The sequence below is a fragment of the Gobius niger genome (genome assembly GCF_951799975.1).
Source record: "Gobius niger genome assembly, chromosome: 18".
Lineage (NCBI taxonomy): Eukaryota > Metazoa > Chordata > Actinopteri > Gobiiformes > Gobiidae > Gobius > Gobius niger.
In genome coordinates this window covers 12,237,388-12,257,070 of record NC_136869.1, presented here as the reverse complement: position 1 = coordinate 12,257,070, position 19,683 = coordinate 12,237,388, and the positions used below count along the sequence as shown (strand labels likewise).

Sequence of the window (19,683 nt, the reverse complement as noted above, 5' to 3'; positions counted from 1 at the left end):
ATTGCCGGGTGTTTTTCACCCAAGCAAATACATTTATGTGATTTTCATGATGCTGCGTTTATCTGAGTGTCATGGGTCTCTGTGTAGCTTCAGTTTTGTCTTTGACATCTTTGATGGCCTGGGTGTTTTCTCAATCCAAAACACACTTTTCCCTACAGGCACATGTTTGGGTGATTTTCACCCAGCGATAGTGATAGAAGGTAGGGTAGGGTTAGTGTATTTAATCAGGCAATCTTGCCCCCTCTTAACGTTGACATTCAGGGCTGCCACATTTATTTTGCGACTTCAGCTACAGCTTTGCTCCTGTCGCAGAGTTCGGTGTCTCTGGCCTCCCAGTAAGTGAGTAACACATAGTAATTTTGGTCAGCTGGTCATTTACACCCATTCAAAATATAACATATTCTCCTGTGGCTGTTTGTGCCAAGGACACAGAGCCTTCACCAGAGAAGTCTCACATATCCCAGGAAAGCGTGGACCAAAAACCAAGTTTCCATCTTCATTATTTTATTTTTTAGGAATTTTTTGTTCCCAAATTCCTAATTTTCATTTTTATGGTCCTCTCATGATGCAAGCGATAGTGTTCTAGGGTTATGAAAACACTGCAAATTCTTTTTTCATCATGCCACCTGATACGTACATATAGATGGACTATAGATATACAATTTGCGACCAAAGGTGGATTGAATTATGAAATGGTTACCTCCTCCTATGTCACATCTATTCAATAATCACAACAACAACAAAATAAACCAGTGAGAATTAGGTATTATTCTACAGAGAGTTGTCTTGACTCTGTTCTGGTGAAAAGTTTTGTCTTGAATTTAGGTGTTTTGGGCGACTGCGTCAGAAACCCTGCTCTGTTGGTCGAGGCGCCGACGAAAGAGTTGAAAGCTCTGAGCGGATCGTGTTTGCAAATCCCCTGCACCTTCAAAACCTCTCAACAAGGACGCGCCTTGGACCCGTCGAAACCCATCTACGGCATCTGGATCAAGTCGGACCCCAGAATCATGTATGAAAAGAACATCGTCTTCAACAGCAGTGGAGCAGTGCGGACCTATCAGATGAATATCACGGGAAACATGGCACAGAAAAACTGCACCACCATGTTTCCCTCTTTGACCACAGAACACACTAATAAGTATTTTCTGAGAGTTGAGAATGGGGCTTTCAAAGCAACTGCATCCTGCAATCGTGTTCAAGTCACTGTGCGAGGTAAGACAAAGCACATAAAGGCTGCAAATGTATGTGATTATGATTTTAATCCATAAAGAGTGTATGGATTAAATATCGTGTTGTATCTAAACCCACAGACTCTCCCTGGAGCCCGTCCCTGGAAGTCTCAGGTGATCAGACGGAGACAGAGGAGGTGACTATAACCTGCTCAGGTGTCACGCCCTGTCCACACGCCCCTCCCCGTCTCACGTGGGACCTCCACCAAGGCACGGCCAACAGAATAGAGGCCAACTCGGACGGGACGTTCACAACAAAACTCACACGGAAGATATCGCTGACAACCTCTCATGACCAATTCCAAATAACGTGCACCGCTGCGTATCGCCTGAACGGACGGGTCAAGTCGGCAAACAGCACGATGACCCTTAACGTTACATGTAAGTCGTCAATAACCATTGGAAAATGAAGGAAGAAAGTACTCAAAACAATTATTACTTATAAACATATACTTTAGTATTGAGTGAGAATCTCTTCCCAGAGCCACCATTAAGGCACTACTCTCTGCCTTTGCAAGAACTTCTACTACTACTCCAATACTACTAATAATAGTTATGGCTTCCTCTACTGCTTGTTTAATCTTTACCTCCTCTGACCCACTGTGTGTCCTCAGACGCTCCTAAAAACACCTCGGTGCAGGTCAGTCCGTCCGGGACACTGTCCGCAGGTCAGTCAGTGACACTGAGCTGCTCCAGCAGAGCCAATCCTGCCGTCCAGAACTTCACCTGGTTCAGACACAGCTCACAGGGACCCGTCTCTGTCAGTGAAGGAGACACTTTCAGCTTCAACTTCAGCCAAAACATACATGGACAGTACTACTGCGAGGCCAAGAATCGAGTTGGAAAACAAGCTTCTTCGGTCATCCATGTGGGCCCTGGAGGTAACACTGGAGGTTAAAGGTCAACTACATAACCACAACTGAAATTATATTAAGACAGAGGTGCCATCAGTCACAGGGGACAGTGATTGGCCCAACACATTACCCCAGAAGAATCAATAAAATATATACATCGGACTAACATTTTCTAGGACAAGTACACCTAAACCTTATTTGAATTAAACATGCCCAATATTGCAACTACACTTACAACATGTGTCTAAATGTAGTGGTTGTATCGATTGTTTCAAAAATATTCCTAAAAATGTGCTACTACGTTCATAAATCATGTGGCGTCCCCTCTTTCCTAATAGTTGATCAGACATCACTTGGATATTATACAGTAAGTGCCCCTAAATATACTGATTTTTGTTTTGATAGGAGTGAAAGCAGCAGGAAGCTCCTCTCAGTCGGCCGTTATAGCTGGAGCAGTCGTTGGGGTTCTTCTTGTTGTAATTGTCATCTTTGCCATTTGGTGAGCCACACTTCCATCATGTCTCCACAAAATGCAGTTATTGGCTTTTGCAATAATAACTGACTATTTTTTTCTTCTTGTAGGCGATTTCGAATGAAACGCAAATTTGCTCAGCCAACATAAGTAAGAGCTGTTATTTATGCAACAGTTACAAATATCTTTATTGAGGAAAAAAGCCTGGGGAAAGCCTTTGCACTGTCAGTATCTATTTAAGCCAGTAAGCATGCTTAAGGGAAACACTGCTTTCAATGAATAGTTTGTTCCAAAGAATAGTTTTAAAGAAAATGCATGCTGTTGGTGATATGTAGAGAGTAATCTATTTAACACAATAAAGATGTGATAATCGTACCTAATCGTAGAAAAGCTGTTCCTCAAGATAATTATTTTCTCCTCATCAAATCATACTAAACAGGCTGTACACTGACATTGACATTTATCAGTGTTAGTGTTAGTGTAGCCCTATACTGAATAAACAAGGCATTTGTATTTATACATTCAGTCACTACATGTAATAACTTAATAACTAAATTCTTTTTTTCCAGAGTCTCTCAGCTGTAGCTGGAGCCACAGCAGCGGATACAGATCATTGTGTTGGAGTCCATTATGGTCAGACTTCGTTAAGGCAAGAGGCAATGGGACAGTCAGTGTGGGACAAGTCAGGAAACTTCATCTTCCCAAGTCAAAGTATCCAATATGGACGACAACACTGTCTACACACCAATGAAGTACTGATGGTTGTGGAAATATGTTACATTATATATTCAATGTTTTTTTGTTTTTTTTTACAGTAATTTCTTTATGTTGTATGTTATACAGTAAACTACCGGTATATACTATATATATTGAATATTCAAAAAAGCTGGTGTTAATAGGTCTACAACAACATTTCTTACTTCATCTGGAAAATGGCCTGATCAGTCAGATCACAGAAGAGAAACAGGGGAGGGCCTGGTCGGTACTTGGGTGGACCAGGAAGCCTAGGTGAATGTAGTGAGTGAGCGAGTGGTGATCGGCCTGGCTTCCGTCAGTCTACCCCAAAGCAGATGTGGCTACAATACAGCAGTAGCATACCACCACCATATGGGGTGAATGAAAAATGTAAAAAAAAATGTTATGCATTATTATCAAAAGGTCGGTCAGTAATTTATGAAGTAGTTGCTAATGAGGCCACTGGAAAAAATAGCTTTTCTCAACATCAATTTGCATTAAAATAAGTTATATATACATTTGTTTGGTCTGGCAGAAACACCACTGTTCATATGTTTACATGCAGTATCTGCTATACTGATTGTAATATGTGATGTGATATGTGTATGACGTCTGATGTCTCTTATGTCTCTCCAAAACCTCTAAAAAAGTGCCAAATTACTTTCATTTAAATTAAATGTATTAAGTTCAGAGTTATTTTACTCTGTGTTTCCTCATTTTACAATTGTGTTTCTCTTGTGTTTTCCCTGCATCATTTGAGTCAACATCTGTAATGGTTGTGTGAAAAACAGAAGTGGCAGTAATGGGTAATAAGGTCGTTGCACGTTGAGTTATTTCTTGCAACCACTACATGAATTACAGCTTTCCCTTTATCTCATGCATGTTGATCCTGCCACATTTCCTCCAATTTCCACCGATTAGATTGCTTCTTCACTCTTTCAAGAGCTCAATGTAACGATTTACTATATATTTAATTAGTAAATATATACACACAAAGGGCTGGATACAAAATGCTGCACATTCATTCATTAATCTGGCAAGAAATTTCATTAATCAAAGGTACATCCGCTATTTAAAAAAGTCCAAATACCCGTTAACCAAGTTTTTATGTGACATTCTTGGAGCCAAAATCCATCACAACTTTCTCAGCTTTGTCACAACTGTGTGGTTTGATGAGTCTGTGAGATGAATAGTTGCTGATGACCAGTTGCTATTATCAGGTAAACAGAGGTTTAGGGCCGTCTCTCCAAGAGGAAGCTGCTGTTTATTACTCTCAAATACACAAACACACGCAAGAGCTGTGAGGACTTGTTCTGGTTGCCAGTCTCCACCATCACCAGTAAAGTGATTGGTTGTTTTTCTTACAGATCTGGGACATCATGGCACCTGGAAATTTGGTTTATCAAATAATATTAGTTTTGGTGCTTTGTTCAGGTGAGCATTGTACTATATATTGTACTGACTCTTTTCTGTTGTGTCTTTAATTTCGACAAAGAACTCATGGGCGGCAAAAGAAAAGCAAGATTCTTGTGATATTGATTCAGATAAATAACGAGTCAAAACTATCATTACTTTATCTAAGTTATGAGTCTATGAAAAACAAAAATACTACGTGAAACAACTATGTCTATCTCTATCTATGATGAAATGCATGTGTATGTTTTTCAGATGGTGCAGTGGGCTGGCCCTGGCCCTGGCCCTGTAGGGAAGATGTGACTATCAAAACACCGACTCCAATGGAAGCTCTGAGTGGATCCTGTCTGAATATACCGTGCACATATACAGACATAAGAATAAACACCAGAAAACCCTTCACTGGCATTTGGTCTAACAACACTCCTGCATATGATCAAAATGCAGCTAATGTGATTTCTGTCAGTGGCAGCAAGTCTTACCCCATGGACATCACTGGGAACCTGATGAACAAAGACTGCACCACAACGTTTCATGATTTAACCAAGGACCATGAGGACAAGTATTACTTCAGAATAGAGAACGGACCTAATAAAGCAACAGCTGTTTGTTCATATCTTGAAATAAGAGTCAGAGGTAAGGCACATTTATTCTGTTTCTAAGTAGATGAATGCTTGAAACAATATTGTTATATTGACTTGCAATTGACCTTGTAGCATTTTTTCCAACGTAAGCTTGATTTTCTTTTGTTTGAACATTTTACATTCAGCTACAGCAAAGGACTGGAGTGAATGTTGTCATTACTTCTCAATCATCACTTTACAGTTGTTTTCAATGGTTCACAGTACAGTGGATTTTGGAAACATAGACTCACATGAGCCTTATCCCTGTTCAGAGGACGTTATAGTGAATTCTTTCAGCCACACTGCAGATTGTAGAACATTTTACCCATATTAATTGGTGTAAAACATTGTGAGAGGTTACAGCCACTATATCCTCAGATGTGACTCATACTTTTCCTGGAGCAGGACATCACCAGCTCGTATCCATAGATGCTTTACTTTGACTACATATAATCAATATAAAGTTTAACACATTAGATCTTTTCTCAAATGCTCTGTTTTTTGTAACTCGCAGCAAATGTAATGATTGTTGTCATGTTTGTAATCAAGGTTTAGTTTCTCTTGTGACGTAGCATTATAACCTGGAGTGTTAATTTTATTCCACTTGTGTACTGTACAATGATTGGGAAATATTACCCAGATCCCGGTGATGCCGCCATCAGGTTGTAACATTCACGACTCTGTTGAGAGTTTCTGCCATTACATTATGTTAATAGCATATCAGAGGCTATAATACTGTTTGGCTTTCACAGATTCTCCCTGGAGCCCTTCAATAAAAGTCTCTGGTGAACAGACTGAAGCAGAGGTGTTCATGATAACCTGCTCCGCTGTCACTCCCTGTGCCCACGCCCCTCCTCAGCTCACATGGGACCTCCACCAAGGCACTTCTCACATCACAGAGACCAACCCAGACGGGACCATTATCACTAAAACCAAACTGAGCATCACTCTGACTGACTCCCATGATGGACTAATGATCAAATGCTCTGCTGTGTATCCAGTGAGTTTAGGAGCCGAAAAAATGTCAGACAGTAACATCATTCTCAGTGTCACATGTGAGTGAACCACTGGAGCCAGTCTGTTGTGTTGATGCCACTGCTCTAACGCTGCCTGTGTTTCCTCAGATGGTCCTAAAGACACCTCAGTGCAGGTCAGTCCGTCCGGGACACTGTCCACAGGTCAGTCAGTGACACTGAGCTGCTCCAGCAGAGCCAAGCCTCCAGTCCAGAAGTTCATCTGGTTCAGACGCAGCTCACAGGGACCAGTCTCTGTCAGTGAAGGAGACACTTATAACTTTAGTATCTGTGATGGAGGAGACTATTACTGTGTGGCCTCAAATCCTCTCAGCAATGCTTCATCTCAAAACGTTCTTCTGAGAATAACAGGTAGGTTCACTGAGAGGTGGAGTTATGTTTGCTAGATTGATTTTTAGTTAGATACATAACACAAGTATACAAGTAATTCTTTAGGATGCAATGATGAAGCATTATTTTTCTGGCGCTACAATACTGTGTCAGTTCTGCCCATCCACCTTCACCAGTCCTGCTCTGATCAAGGGCATAACAATTTGTATCCAAACATTCAAACGTTGATATTTCCCTTTCACAGCATATTTTCTCATATCACAAAGCATTGAATCATGAGCTATATTAATTGACATATACTGTGTGTGAAAAACATTGGTCACACTGGTTTGTATGTTTTATGGCCGCCTCAATTTATCTGGGCTTGAAAATGTCACAATAATTACAAAATCCACTTATGGTTCAATAAATGACAGCCAATCACTATATATGTGAGCTCAACATTTATCATCAGTACATTTACTTAAATTTTTTAAACATTATTTTAATTCATTTTTGTTCATAAGGACTTTCAGAACAAGGGAAAACTGAGAGTTCCTTTTTTATTGGTTGGTTTCAGTGGCATCAAGTGGTCCTTAATAATAACGTTTATCGCTATAGTTTCCTGCTTCAGTCTATCACACGTCAAATTTTGTTATTGTGATTTATGACAGGCCTAGCTTCCACAATACTGCGACCACTTGTGTCAAAGCTATGACTAAGACACAGACGACTGACAATCTTAAAGCTATTGTGCATCATGTTTTTCTCCTTAGACGCCCCTGGAAGCCCTTCAATAGAAGTCTCTGGTGAACAGACCGAGACAGAGGTGGTGACTCTAACCTGCTCCGCTGTCACTCCCTGTCCCCACGCCCCTCCTCAGCTCACATGGGACCTCCACCAAGGCACTTCTGGCATCACAGAGACCAATTTCACAGAGAAAAACCCTGACGGGACGATTATCACTAAAACCAAACTAAACATCACTCTGACTGACTCCCATGATGGAAAGGTCATAAAATGCTCTGCTGCGTATCCAGTGAGTGGAGGAGTCAAGGCGACAGAAGAGAACGTCACCCTTAATGTCACATGTGAGTGAACCCTGTGAGGTAATGTTGTTGACAGAGCTGAAAAATGTATGGTTTTAGAAACAGCATGAATGGAAAATGTATTGTTTAGGTCGATCGAACGTGGGGGGGGTTTGGATGATAGATGTTTTTGCTGGAAAGAGGCCCTAATGGTCCAGCTATATAAAAGTAAACAAACCATGTGAGACCTACAGATTTCCTCTTCTGAAACACTGAAGAGGCACCAAGAGCCCCCCACAGCTGCAGCACAGTGGAGGCGTCACAAGAGGCGCTGCATCAAACAAAAAAAGGACAAACGAGGCGGCATCTGGGCAAGACTCACAGCAAAGCCACACATGCCTTCTATGCCTACTATTGTTCTGTCTGATGGACGTTCACTGGAGAATTAAACTGATTAACTGCCAAGCTCTTCCCAGAAGATAGTGAAAGACTGTTGTGGAGCAGAGGGAGCTGTGCAGGAGGAAGAGGAAGAAGGAGGTGGAGGAGTTGACCAGTGCAGGACACCACGCTCTGAAACAGCGCTCTTTGTCAGAAGATCCAAGGAGCACTGATGGCAGCCAGCCAGGTTTCCTCCAGGTGTTAAGGTTTCCCCAACCTGCAAAACATGCTGGGCAGGATGACCCACAGTGACAGCCCGGCTCAGTCGCAGTGGCTCAGAACACTTGAACACAATTTCGTTGTACAATGAATAAAGTACTTACTTACTTACTTAAGTCTCTTATCCCCATTGTATTTAGTTGATCATCTTGTGGAAAATTGAACCATTATATTTAAGCAAATACAACTTTCAACAACAACAACTTTACCTCATCTATCTGTCCTCAGATGGTCCTAAAGACACCTCAGTGCGGGTCAGTCCGTCCGGGACACTGTCCACAGGTCAGTCAGTGACACTGAGCTGCTCCAGCAGAGCCAAGCCTCCCGTCCAGAACTTCACCTGGTTCAGAAACAGCTCAGTCTCTGTCAGTGAAGGAGACACTTATAACTTCAACTTCACTGAAGATGTGGACTTTTACTGTATGGCCACAAACGCACTCGGGACTGAAACATCTCCCGTCATCCATCTGAGTGTAACAGGTATAACCACTCCCTAAAACAAGGTGAGGAAACATATAAAGTTAGTCACTAGTTCATTTGCTGTTTATTATTTAGCATTAGTGGGAAACAACCATGTGCCGTGGGAGGCCATTCTTGGAGCAGTTATCGGAGTCCTGGCCGTCGTCTTCCTGGCTGTGTCTGTGTGGTGAGAAACCTTAACTCTAACAAACTGAACAGAAGCACTTGTGCAATTAATATCTATTAGGAATTTAAATTTGTCACTTTTTATTGACACCATTTATTCCACATTTCAACAGGATGAAATAATGTTCATGTGCTTTTTCTTCCAGGTGTTTCATAACAAAATCTCAGATTCGAAAAGACAAACCGGTGAGCTGTGCACTTCTATACGAGAATGTTTTGGGCAGAATGGAAATTAAAAATGCTTATTAATATGATCTTTCTTTAATCTTGTTTTGTAGCAAGCAGAAGTTGTACAACGAGAAGAAAACATCCATTATGAAGAAATTGACTTGTCTAAGTTAAAACCTAAAGAGGCTTCAAATCATGAAGTCAAAGAACTGAAAGAAGACACCGTTTACTCCCTCGTCCAACTGTCCCAGGCCAAACCTGCAGAAGACACTATACATTATGGAGAAGTTGACTTCTCGAAGTTCACTCCTAAAGTGGTCCCTGAGAAAGAGCTGGAGGAGACGGTGTACTCTCAGGTTCAAGGGTCAAACTCAGCAAACAATGGCGGACAGTTTAGTGACGGTGTAGACGATCTCTATGCTAAGGTGAAGAAGAACTGAAGTTTTATTTACATTCATTTATATTGTCATGTTGCATCCGACACTTCTGGCACCTACACTTAACTTGTCAATATCAGTGTAATGTAGTGTCAATAATGTTGTTCCATCATTTGTTTCCATAATTAATTCTCCAAAATAATGCACAGTTCAGTCTCTCCTGATTCCTATTATTTAGATCTATGCTCACAGCCTTTTTCCATTTGGTTTCAAAAGAGCACAATAGACCTGCTCTCTGCTGCCATCTGCTGGTCTGATCTGCTCAGTCAAATCCATTTCTATATAATCTGCACTGGACATTTGTCAAAGTATCCAATATGGGCAACACAATCTACACACCAACGAAGTACTGAGGGTTTTAGATGCTATAATATTATATAGTCAAACTCAGTAGAATTTTTGCTTGTTCAGTAAAGACATTTGCTTTTGTTTTCTGTGATTTCTGTTTGTTGCGTTTCACTTTGATACATTAAAAATCATACACTGTGTCAAAATCATGTTTGAAAAGCTGGTCTTAGTTTATCTACAAAAAAATTACTTACTTTAGCTTCACCTGGAAAAGGGCCGTACCGGCTTTGCTCTGCATTGTTATCAGAAGGCTGTAATTTGTGAAGTGAAAATTAGCTTTTCTCAACACTTTATTTTGCACTACCCTTGATACATTGTACTTGCCACATTAAGTACAATGTAATGTGCACTGTGTGTAATAAATGTGTAATAACTTGTACCTACAGGTTGCATAACTGTAGGTACATACACAATGGAATAATGTGCATTACTATTTTGGTGGTACATAATGTAATAAGACATAAGACCCAAACTCTAACCCTGCTTTACAGAGAATAAAAACAACACAGACTAAGAAAAGACAGGTTGCAGGATTACATGTCAAATGTGTGAATAAATAAGTCTTTAACTAGTTCAGTGATAAATGTGATGAAATGTTTAACTGCTGTAAGAATATGAAAGTAAACGGACCTTTTCTGCATGAAACTGAAACGCAGCCTCACCATGTTTAGTCGTGACTCTGGGAATCACCAGGAGACCCCTCCCTGAGGTTGTCAAGGCCCGAGGTGGTTCATACGGCTGCAACATATCAGAGATGGACTCTGGTGCCCGACCATGAAGAGACTTGTACACAAGCACAGCAGGTTTAAAGCAGTACTAAGTGACGTGTTTACCTTAATAAATCAGTTTCGTAGTCCCTGTGGGGGTAATACAAGTGTTTATGGGATGATTAGAGGGTCTTTCATCTCCCCCTGGTGTCTCTGGCCAGAAAACCGTGTTTGCAACTTGACTGCCACCGGTCCGGAGAAAGCAATACACACTAATGTAATCACGAAGAAGAAGCTAACATGCTAACGGGCAAAGCTAACTGCGGGCTAACGTCCCTTTAAACAGTATTTACAGCCAGGTTTGAGTGAAACATTTTTTTTCCATTGTATAATTGGATGCACAGTAACCCTCTGTCCCTTCGCCTTTCCTGTCAGCGTAGTATTTACTCTCCAAGACAATTAATAAGTTAAAAAATCGTAACTTGCTACTACACCTGCAGTTGCGCTTATGGCCTCTAGGGGGAAGAGTTACTTAGTACTGCTTTAAAGTCTATTCTCTGAGCGACGGGAAGCCAGTGCAGAGACCAGAGCACTGGACCAATGTGGTCGTATTTCCTGGTTCTGGTCAGGACTCGAGCAGCAGCATTTTGGATAAACTGCAGCTGTTTAGAGAGGCCAGTGAGCAGGCCGTTACAATAGTCTAACCGACTGGAGACAAATGCATGAACTCGTCTCTCCAAATCTGGTTTAGACACTATGATTTTTATTTTAGCAATGTATTTCAGATGGTATTAGGCCTCTGATGTAATTGACTTAATATGACTGTTAGAATTCAGGTCTGAGTCCATGGCTGTGTCCGAAACGAGCATTGGTAAGAGCTCTTACGCCAAACCGGATGTGCGTCAGCGTCCGCCATGGCAAGATGCTTCCGAATTGGTCTGTCAGTTAGGAAGTAGTTAGGAAAAGGAGCCTCGATGCTAACTATCATGGCCACTTTAACATAGGGACCTCTGATGCTAACTAACCGGTGATTAGGAGCTATGTGCCATCCCATAAGCCACTGCGCCAATCCCCCCACCCCCGAGTGATTCATGCGCAACCACTGTTGATTGACAGGAGCACATTTAATAATAAAAATAAAAATAATAATAATAAAAAAAATAAGATTCTGCACAAGCCAAACTTTATAAAAGTGACAAAATCCATATTGTCGTCCCCACAGCTCAGTCACATGTCAGTGTTAAAGAGTAAACTCAGTAAATGGATTAAATGCTTTTGTTTTCATTTAGTAGAAACTTAAGCCACATGGATCATTTGCTACTGTAGCTTTATGAAACAGCTGTTGAAATAAAAATTACACTAAAGGGAAATGTATGGATCATTTGGATTTTATTTTCTCCTTAAATGTCTTTTGTCTAGTTCACTAAGTGCATAGAGATCTAACAGTTGACCCCATGAAAGGTTATGGAGTTAGTTGCTAGTGTTAGTGCTTAGAGGCTACAATTTGATGGTTTCAGACGCAGCCTATGATTACCCTGAGATTTCTAACTTGATTTTTTTGGTTCTATTGAAAGAGCTTCAAGATGACCGATGACAAGCTCGCTGTGTTTTAATTGACCCAATGGAAGCATGTACAGATTGAACAAGAGGGGCCCCAGCATCTACTCCTGGGGAACCCCACAGGTCAATGCCGTCCTGTCCGAGAATTCATAAACTCATAAACTGTCCCCTTGTTTTGTCATTAATGACTCTTTTTCTTAACCACTGCAGACCCGTGATCAGAAAATGCAACATCAACAACACTTATTTTACACTACCCTTGATACATTGTACTTGCCACATTAAGTACAACGTAATGTGCTATGTAACAATGTGTAATAACTTGTACCTACAGGTTGCATAACTGTAGGTACATACACAATGGAATAATGTGCATTTCTTTTTTGGTGGTACATAATGTAATAAGACATAAGACCCAAACTTTAACCCTGCTTTACAGAGAATAAAAACAACACAGACAGAAGAAAAGACAGGTTGCAGGATTAGATGTCAAATGCCTGTGAATAAATAAGTCTTTAACTAGTTCAGTGATAAATGTGATGAAATGCTTAACTGCTGTAAGAATATGAACGTAAACGGACCTTTTCTGCCTGAAACTGAAACGCAGCCTCACCATGTTTAGTCGTGACTCTGGGAATCACCAGGAGACCCCTCCCTGAGGTTGTCAAGGCCCGAGGTGGTTCATACGGCTGCAACATATCAGAGATGGACTCTGGTGCCCGACCATGAAGAGACTTGTACACAAGCACAGCAGGTTTAAAGCAGTACTAAGTAACGTGTTTACCTTAATAAATCCGTTTTGTAGTCCCTGTGGGGGTAATACAAGTGTTTATGGGATGATTAGAGGGTCTTTCATCTCCCCCTGGTGTCTCTGGCCAGAAAACCATATTTGCAACTTGAGTGTGCGGAGAAAGCAATACACACTAATGTAATCACTAAGAAGAAGCTAACATGCTAACGGGTAAAGCTAACTGCGGGCTAACGTCACTTTAAACAGTATTTACAGCCAGGTTTGAGTGAAACATTTTTTTTCCATTGTATAATTGGATGCACAGTAACCCTCTCTCCCTTCGCCTTTCCTGTCAGCGTAGTATTTACTCTCCAAGACAATTAATAAGTTAAAAAATCGTAACTTGCAACTACACCTGCAGTTGCGCTTATGGCCTCTAGGGGGAAGAGTTACTTAGTACTGCTTTAAAGTCTATTCTCTGAGCGACGGGAAGCCAGTGTAGAGACCAGAGCACTGGACTAATGTGGTCGTATTTCCTGGTTCTGGTCAGGACTCGAGCAGCAGCATTTTGGATAAACTGCAGCTGTTTAGAGAGGCCAGTGAGCAGGCCGTTACAATAGTCTAACCGACTGGAGACAAATGCATGAACTCGTCTCTCCAAGTCTGGTTTAGACACTATGATTTTTATTTTAGCAATGTATTTCAGATGGTAATAGGCCTCTGATATAATTGACTTGATATGACTGTTAGAATTCAGGTCTGAGTCCATGATTACCCCTAGATTTCTAACTTGATTTTTTGGTTCAAGTGAAAGAGCTTCAAGATGACCGATGACAAGCTCTCTGTGTTTTAATTGACCCAGTAGAAACATGTACAGATTGAACAAGAGGGGCCCCAGCATCTACTCCTGGGGAACCCCACAGGTCAATGCCATCCTGTCCGAGAATTCATAAACTCATAAACTGTTCCCTTGTTTTGTCATTAATGACTCTTTTTCTTAACCACTGCAGACCCGTGATCAGAAAATGCAACATCAACAACACTCACTGTCGAAATAGTGACACCTTTTGTCATGAGTCTAATGTGTGTCCCCTGTTACGGGTGGGGTAATGTTGTGTTAATCCAAATGTTTCAAGTGCTATATTTAATTCTTCAGCGTCCTGGTCATTGACCATATCCAAATGTACATTCAGATCTCCAGTAATAATCACACGGTCAAATTCTGTGCCGAAATTGAGAGAAGCCCAACAAAATCATCAACAAAAGAACTATTTTGGTGCGGTTTATGAATAACAAAAAAGAGTATGGCAGATGCATCAAGTGTAAAGTAAACTGTCACCAACTAAGTATGATTTTTTTTTTGGTCTGGCAAAAACGGTACTGTTCATTCTGTATATTCACATGTCTGTGGTAACGATTATAATATATGTTTTGTCCCCCTGTGGTTTACTGTCACGTAATGCCTCCTATGTCAAACTATTTTCATTTATATTATTTAACTCTGTGTTGCCTCATTTTGCAATTTTGTTTCTCTTGTGTTTTTCCTGCATCATTTGAGTCAACGTGGCCGTGTGAAAAACAGAAGTGACGGTAATGGGCAATAAGGTTGAGTTATTTCTTGCAACCACCATGTTTTCCCTTCATCTCATGCATGTTGATACCGTTAAAGCTTTCTCAAATAATAGTAAAGTTAAAGGATCAATGTTTATTATATATTTCATTGATAGTTATATAGACACAAAGGGCTGGGTACAAATCCAATCCAAAGTGCTGCACATTCATTCATTATTCAGGCAAGAACAACAAACAAGTGGCTCCACAAATTTTCATTAATCCAAGGTACATCGGCTATTTAAAAAAGTACAAAACCTGATAAAAATTAGTATTGAAAATCAGAGTTAACCAAGTTTTTATGTGACATTGCTAGAGGTCAAAATCCATCGCAACATTTTCTCATGTTTGTTACAACTGTGTGGTTTGACGAGTCTGTGAGATGGATAGTTGTTCATGACCAGTTGCTTTTTTCAGTATGAGAAAACAGAAGTTGAGGGCCGTCTCTTCAAGAGGAAGCTGCTGTTTATTGCACTCAAATGCACAAACACACAAACACACGCAAAAGCTGTGAGGACTTGTTCTGGTTGCCAGTCTCCACCATCACCAGTAAAGTGATTGGTTGTTTTTCTTACAGATCTGGGACATCATGGCACCTGGAAATCTGGTTTATCAAATAATATTAGTTTTGCTGTTTTGTTCAGGTGAGCATTGTATTATATTGTACTGACTCTTTTCTGTTTCCAGTTTTTTTGGGTTTGGAAAAAAGGTAAATGTTAATGCATTCTGTTTCTGTGGCGTCTTTAGTTTTGACAAAGAACTCATGGGCGGCAAAAGTAAAGCAAGATTCTTGTTATATTGATTAAGATCAATAACGAGTCAAAACTATCATTACTTTATCAAAGTTATACGTAAATGAAAAACAGAAAGGCCATTGGTATTTGTCAAAAATACTATGTAAAATTATTATGTGTACCTCTATCTGTTGCCATACCGCCTTTGTGATGCCCAATGCTGTCAGACCTTGGAAGCTAAGCAGGGAAGGGCCTGGTCGGTACTTGGATGGGAGACCGTTTGGGAACACCAGGAAGCCTAGCAAATGTAGTGAGTGAGTGAGTGGTTGGTGGTGGTCGGAGGGGCCGATGGCGCAGACTGGTTGCCTCGCTTCCGTCAGTCTACCCCAGGGCAGCTGTGGCTACAATAGTAGCTTACCACCACCGAGTATGGAGTGAATAAATAATGCAATGTAAAGCGTCTTTGAGTGTCCAGAAAAGCGCTGTATAAAACCAATGCATTATTATTATTATTATTATTATTATTATTATTATTATTATTATTATTATTATTATTATTATTATTATTATTATTATTATTATTATTATTATTATTATTATTATTATCTATGATCAAATGCATTTGTATGTTTTTTTAGATTATGCTATGGCGAGGTGTTCTGAAGGTGTGACTATCAAAACACCGACTCCAATGGAAGCTCTGAGTGGATCCTGTCTGAATATACCCTGCACATATACACGCATAACAATAGACAATACAAAATCCTTCACCGGCAAATGGTATAAAAATACTCATTCAAGTGAAGACAATGTGATTTCTGTCAGTGGTAGCAAGTCTTACCCCATGGACATCACTGGGAACCTGAAAACCAGAGACTGCACCACAACGTTCCATGATTTAACCAAGCGCCATAAGGACAAGTATTTCTTCAGAATAGAGAACGGTCGTAAGAATAAAGCAACAGCTGTTTGTTCGTATCTTCAAATAACAGTCAGAGGTAAGGCACATTTATTCTGTTTCTAAGTAAATGAATGCTTGAAACAATACTAATATATTTACTTGCAATTGACCTTTTTCCAACGTAAGCTTGATTTTCTTTTGTGTGAACATTTTACATTCAGCTGCAGCAAAGGACTGGAGTGAATGTTGTCATTACTTCTCATTCATCACTTTACAGCTGGTTTCAAATGTTCACGATAAAGGGGATTTTAGAAACATAGACTCACATGAGCCTTAGCCCTGTTCAGAGGACGTTATAGTGAATTATTTCAGCCACACTGCAGATTGTAGAACATTTTACCCATATTAATTGAAAAGATATGTACAAACGGCTATTCATTTCATTCATGGTGTACAAAAAATGTGAGAGATTATATCAAATCAATTCAACTTTATTCCGGACTCGTAGTCCAATAAAAATAGAATCAACGGACAAGACAAACAATTAAGATGGCAGATTAAAAAGACAATCATGCCAATGTCAGAAAAGTTTTATAAATACTTTACATGAAAAACAAATTCTAGTTAAAACAACAGCAATTTCCTGTTGACATATTTCCAGACCTTTTAATAAAACTCAAAATTCTCCAAGAGTAACCAGGCTGGACAGCTTCAGATCCTGCTGAAGCATGCTCCAGCTGGAGGGACCTGAGGAGGAGAAAGCCTTTTGCCCCAGCTCTGTGCACACAGCTGGGACACTGAAGGACAAAAAGTCCTGGGAGCGGAGGCTGCGATGGCAAACTCTACGTGTGAAGTAACATGACACGTGTGATGGCACGAGGTGGAGGATGGATTTGTAAATAAGCAGATACTAATGCAAGAGTCTGCACATGTATAATGAGGGCCATTTCACCAGCGAGTGCAGGGCACAATGGTGACTTGAGTATTTACTGTCTGTGATAAATCTTAACATACACATGATACACAGAGACCTGACAGAGGCAAATCCTCTGTACTTTTGCTGGGAGCAGGACAGCACCAGCTTGTCTGCATAGAGAGATGCTTTACTTTGACTACAGATAATCAATATGAAGTTTAACACATTAGGCCCTTTCCCAAATGCTCTTTTCCTTTTAACTCGCTGCAAATATAGTGATTGTTTTTTTTCTTATAAAGGTTTAGTTTCTCTTGTGACGTAGCATTATAACCTGGAGTGTTCATTTTATTGTATTTGTGCACTGAACAATGACTGGAAAATATTACCCAGATCCCGGTGATGCCGCCATCAGGTTGTAACATTCAGAACTGCGCTTAGAGTTTCTGCCATTACATTTTGTTAATAACATATCAGAGGATATAATACTGTTTGACTTTCACAGATTCTCCCTGGAGCCCTTCAATAAAAGTCTCTGGTGAACAGACTGAGGCAGAGGTGGTGACGATAACCTGCTCCGCTGTCACTCCCTGTGCCCACGCCGCTCCTCAGCTCACATGGGACCTCCACCAAGGCACTTCTGACATCACAGAGACCTCAAAAAAAAAACGTGATGGAACCATTATCACTAAAACCAAAGTGAGCATCACTCTGACTGACTCCCATGATGGAAAAATGATCAAATGCTCTGCTGTGTATCCAGTGAGGGGAGGAGTCGACAAAATGTCAGACAGTAACATCACTCTCAGTGTCACATGTGAGTGAACCACTGGAGTCTGTTGTGTTGATGCCACTGCTCTAATGCTGCCTGTGTTTCCTCAGATGGTCCTAAAGACACCTCAGTGCGGGTCAGTCCGTCCGGGACACTGTCCACAGGTCAGTCAGTGACACTGAGCTGCTCCAGCAGAGCCAAGCCTCCCGTCCAGAAGTTCATCTGGTTCAGAAACAGCTCACAGGGACCAATCTCTGTCAGTGAAGGAGACACTTATAACTTCAACTTCACTGAAGATGTGGACTTTTACTGTGTGGCCTCAAACGCACTCAGGACTGAAACATCTCCCGTCATCCATCTGAGTGAAACAGGTATAACTACTCCCTAAAACAAGGTGAGGAAACATATAAAGTTAGTCACTAGTTCATTTGGTGTTTATTATTTCACAATAGTGGGAAACAACCATGTCCCGTGGGAGGCCATTCTTGGAGCAGTTATCGGAGTCCTGGCTGTCGTCTTCCTGGCTGTGTCTGTGTGGTGAGAAACGTTAAACCTTAAAACCTTAAACCTTAACTTTTAGTAAACTGAATTTGTCACTTTTTATTGACACCATTTATTCCACATTTCAACAGGATGAAATAATGTTCATGTGCTTTTTCTTCCAGGTGTTTCAAAACAAAATGTCAGATTCAAAAAGACAAACCGGTGAGCTGTGCACTTCTATACGAGAATGTTTTAGGGCAGAATGGAAATTAAAAATGCTTATGAATATGATCTTTTTAAAATCTTGTTTCGCAGCAAGCAGAAGTTGTACAACGAGAAGAAGAAAACAACCATCATGGAGAAATTGACTTTTCTAAGTTAAAACCTGAAGAGGCTTCAAATCATGAGGAGAAAGAGGACCCAGTTTACTCCCAGGTCCAAGTGTCCCAGGCCAAACCTGCAGAAGACACTGTACATTATGGAGAAATGAACTTCTCGAAGTTCAGTCCTAAAGTGGTCCCTGAGAAAGAGCTGGAGGAGACGGTGTACTCTCAGGTTCAAGGGTCAAACTCAGCAAACAATGGCGGACAGTTTAGTGACGGTGTAGACGATCTCTATGCTAATGTGAAGAAGAACTGAAGTTTTTCAGTAAGAATTACTGAAAATGTTACTTAACTTGGATCATGTCATGTTGCAACCGACACTTCTGCTTTGCAACATCTACTCTTAAGTTGTCAATATCAGTGTAATGTAGTGTCAATAATGTTGTTCCATCATTTGTTTCCATAATTAATTCTCAAAAATAATGCACAGTTCAGTCTCTCCTGATTCCTATGATTTAGATCTATGCCTTTTTCCATTTGTTTCAAAAGAGCACAATAGACCTGCACTCTGCTGCCATCTCATGGTCTGATCTGCTCAGTCAAGTCAAGTGGTCCTGTTCATTCTGTATGTTCACGTGTCTGTGGTACCGATCATGATATAATAATAATAATAATATAATATACTATGGTTTACTGTCACGTATGGCCTCCTATATCCCTCCACAACCTCTAACAAAGTGCCAAACGACTTTCATTTATATTATTTTACTCTGTGTTGCCTCATTTTGCAATTTTGTTTCTCTTGTGTTTTTCCTGCATCATTTGAGTCAACATGGCTGTGTGAAAAACAGAAGTGACTGTAATGGGCAATAAGGTTGTTGCACATTGAGTTATTTCTTGCAACCACCATGTTTTCCCTTCATCTCATGCATGTTGATCCTGTTAAACCTTATAGCTTTCTCAAATAATAATAAAGTGAAACTCTTTGCTCTTGCAA

General features: G+C 40.5%; 1 protein-coding gene across 1 annotated transcript; it reads left to right on the top strand.

Annotated features, from left to right (window-relative positions):
- Nucleotides 1–985: 985 nt before the first annotated feature.
- LOC306977904 (vascular cell adhesion protein 1-like) lies at nucleotides 986–19,002 on the top strand (the record flags this gene model as incomplete). Its single annotated transcript, XM_079576343.1, has 12 exons — nucleotides 986–1,212; nucleotides 1,311–1,610; nucleotides 1,844–2,110; nucleotides 2,489–2,582; nucleotides 5,170–5,339; nucleotides 6,079–6,381; nucleotides 6,451–6,711; nucleotides 7,446–7,760; nucleotides 8,583–8,834; nucleotides 8,916–9,000; nucleotides 18,546–18,585; nucleotides 18,679–19,002. The coding sequence occupies exons 1-12, from the start codon at nucleotides 1,008–1,010 to the stop codon at nucleotides 19,000–19,002; spliced, it is 2,616 nt and encodes an 871-aa protein (XP_079432469.1). The 5' UTR covers nucleotides 986–1,007.
- Between the last annotated feature and the right edge of the window lie 681 nt (nucleotides 19,003–19,683).